Genomic DNA, 3474 nt, shown 5'->3' with positions numbered 1-3474 from the left:
GTTTGGACGCCCATCGCTGCTCGTTCTCCTTCAGCTCCTCCAGATCTCCCTCCAGATCGATGATCTTCTCCTGAAACACACACAGATGCGTGCAGTTCTGTCAGTGGTGCTCGTGTGTGTGTGTGTGTGTCTGCGGAGGTGTGTGTGACGTCAGCGCTGTACCTGAGCCAGCTTGAGCTGTTTAAATAAATATAAAATTTAAATGCCATATATTAATAAATACTATACTAATGTCTTAGTGAATCTAATTACATTTTTTCCCAAATTCTGTTTTTTTTTCTTTTTCTTTTTAATATGACTTTTTTTCCATTTGATTTTTCTTAGATTCTGTTTTGATAGTTACATAAAATTTTCAATAATTGACTGAAACAAATCTTATTTAAATCATGAAACGTATACAATTTAACAACATTTTATTAAAGTTTAACAAAAATGTATTTTTTGGGCCCTATAAAATCAGTTTTATTTTTCCCAAATTCTGTGTTTTCTGTTTTGATTTTTGTAGTATTTGGTTTAACGGTTTATTTAATTTTAATAATAAAAAACTGCAAAAAAATTAAAAAAAAAGCCAAACCAATTAAATTCATAAAACTCTTAACAGTTTAATAATTGATTAAAATGTTTACAATAATAGTAAACAAGATATTAATACAAAATGTTTTTTTTTTTTGTAGTTTTGATGTTGTCGGTTTCTGGATTTACAATTGAATACATATTTATCAAAAATGGCAGTAATGAAATAAAGCCATGAAACGAAGGATTAAATTAATCTTTTAAAATGTGATCAAATGAAAATGTTATTTTTGGAACAATAGAGGTTTACTGTTAACATACAAACATGGAACAAACTGTGATAATTAAAAAATAATTTATTATAATTACTATATTATTATATTATTATTATTATATTATACTTTGAGAAGTAATACTAATAATAATAGTTAAACTAAGCACACGCTCCCGCAGCTGGATCTCCTCCTCCAGCGTCTGCTCCTTATCACTCAGCTTACCTGACACCTGACACACACACACACACACACACGAGTCAGATGGAGCCCAGCGCAACTTACAGATCAAACACAGCAACTCAGTACATTATGATTAGACGAACCATGATCAAATCTCTGATAAAACTAACACACCTGAAGATCATATGTATTTTATTTCTTTTTTTAAATTTAAACGTTTAGTAATTTTGTAATTTTTTGTAGAAATTATTATAGTAGTGGTTTAATAGTAATTTTAATAGTAGTTTTGTCGTTTTTATTTTTATTATTTTATTTATGTATTATTTTTATTCTTTGCTCTTGTGCTTTAGTAATGCACTGCATCTTTTGTCAAGCAAATAAACCCCCAAAAATGCTAAATGCTTTACAAAAATGTACTAGTAATCTAATTTAATTTCAGAATTCTTGTAATTTAATTATTTTTTATTTTAAAATAAAAACCAAGTCATAAAATAATTATTCAAGTAATTTTAATTTGAGTGGTTTTGGCATTATTATTATTATTATTAAATATGTCTGTGTATTTTTTAAATGTTTTTTTAGTTTTAGTCATTTTAGTAGGCTACATTTTAACTAAAAAAAGAAAACATGAGAAATATTTCTCAAGAAAACTTAAAAATACGTTTTTTTTTTTTAGTATTTTCTTTTATTTCAGTTAATTTTATTTCAAGTAATGATTTTTTTTATGGTTTTACTTTTTGTTAATGTAACTAAATTAGCATGAATATACTATGATACACACTAATATTTAAAAGCCTGGGGGTTGATACAGTTTTTCTACTCACCAAGGCTGCATTTATTTGATCAAAAATACAGTAAAAATTCTGAAATATTATTAGAATTTAAAACAGCTGTTTTCTATGTGAATATCTGTTAAACTGTAATTTATTTCTGTGATCAAAGCTGAATTGCTGAGAAACATTTCTGATTATTATCAATGTTGAAAACCGTTGTGCTGCACAATATTTTTTATTATACATTTGATTTTTCAGGATTCACAGATGATTAGAAAGTTCAAAAGAGCAGCGTTTATTTGAAATAGAAATGTTTTGTAACATTATAAATGTCTGTACTGGCACTTCTGATCAATTGAATGCATCCTTGCTGAATAACAGTATTGATTTCTTTGAGAAAGCGATATGAATGTGTATTAATGGGACCTCTCCCTGTAGTCTGCTGACGATCTGTGTGAGGCGCAGCAGCTCCTGGTCTTTCTCCAGCACGCTCTCCTCCAGCTCCTCCATCCGCAGCTGAACATCAGCCCTCAGCTTCTGCTGCAAACTCAGCTCCACTCGTGCCTGGTTCCCCTCCTGCAGCGCGTCTGCCAGCTGACACACACAATAAACATCACAGGATCAAAAAATCAATCAATATTTATTTAAATATTTCTTAAGACTTACTAATCATTTTTTAACATTTGTAAAAATCATTATTTTATTTAATACATATAATTATTTATATTATATTAGTATTAAATTATTTTAAAAACACCTGCAAGCCAAGCAGGTGTGTGTGTGTGTGTGTGTGAGTGTGTGTGTGAGAGTGTGTGTGTGTGTGCGAGAGAGTGAGTGAGTGTGTGTGTGTGTGTGTGTGTGTGTGTGTGTGAGTGTGTGTGAGTGTGCGCGCGTGTGAGTGTGCGTTTGTGTCTGTGTGTGTCTATGCGTGTATGCGTGTGTGTGTGTGAGAGTGTGTTTGTGTGTGTGAGTGAGTGTGTGTCTGTGTCTATGCGCGTGTGTGTGTGTGTGTGTGTACCTCTGTCTCCAGTCTTAAAACAGTGTTGCTGAGTTCCAGAGCTTTCTTGGCTTTGGTTTCCTTCTCCAGCTCCAGCTCCTCCAGGTTTCTCTCGGCGAGCCACAGTTTTTCTGACACAGTCTGAGCGTGTTGAGCTTGTTTCTCCAGAGCTTCCTGAAGAAAACACACACAGAAGGTCAGCTTGAGAAAACATCCAAAATAAAAGCCAACAACAGTCACATACATTCATTTTCACACGGTAAATAAAGCCCAGATGAGCAGCTTTCAATAACCAGTTACTTGATGTAAAATGATATTATTATTACCCCTAATTTTACATTTTGCTTATTAAACACCATTAGTTGTTGAAAAGCATTTAGCATTTTATGGGGTTTATTTGCATGACAAAAGGTGCAGTGCATTACTAATGCAAAAAAACAGAGAAAAAAATAATACATGAATAATAATAATAATAATCAAAATAATAAAACTTTATGAATATATATTTATATAAATATATTATAAATTATTATTACCCCCAATTTTACATTTAGCATAAAATAATAATAAATATAACAATAATAATAATACTACACACAAAATAATATAATAAAATAAATAAATAAATGTACAATAATATAAGAATAACATAAAAAACTATAAATATAAAATAATATAATAAAATAATTAATACATATAAAATGAATGTAAGAATAAAAGAAATAATAAAACAAAT

General features: G+C 30.1%; 1 protein-coding gene across 1 annotated transcript in view; it reads right to left on the bottom strand.

Annotated features, from left to right (window-relative positions):
- The window catches only part of LOC107717684 (cingulin-like), a gene marked incomplete at its 5' end in the record, with an annotated part of 8043 nt that extends 5104 nt beyond the window's left edge, over nucleotides 1–2939 (bottom strand). Inside the window, 5 exons of the mRNA XM_016524520.1 lie at nucleotides 1–70; nucleotides 163–183; nucleotides 955–1017; nucleotides 2168–2335; nucleotides 2760–2939. Of these exons, the coding sequence (XP_016380006.1) occupies nucleotides 1–70; nucleotides 163–183; nucleotides 955–1017; nucleotides 2168–2335; nucleotides 2760–2939 (502 nt within the window). The remainder of the gene's footprint in view (nucleotides 71–162; nucleotides 184–954; nucleotides 1018–2167; nucleotides 2336–2759) is intronic.
- Between the last annotated feature and the right edge of the window lie 535 nt (nucleotides 2940–3474).

Source organism: Sinocyclocheilus rhinocerous, unplaced genomic scaffold (assembly GCF_001515625.1).
Source record: "Sinocyclocheilus rhinocerous isolate Xijiao unplaced genomic scaffold, SAMN03320098_v1.1 scaffold3043, whole genome shotgun sequence".
NCBI lineage: Eukaryota > Metazoa > Chordata > Actinopteri > Cypriniformes > Cyprinidae > Sinocyclocheilus > Sinocyclocheilus rhinocerous.
Note: the sequence above shows the minus strand (reverse complement) of the source record. Positions and strands in the feature narration are given on the sequence as shown.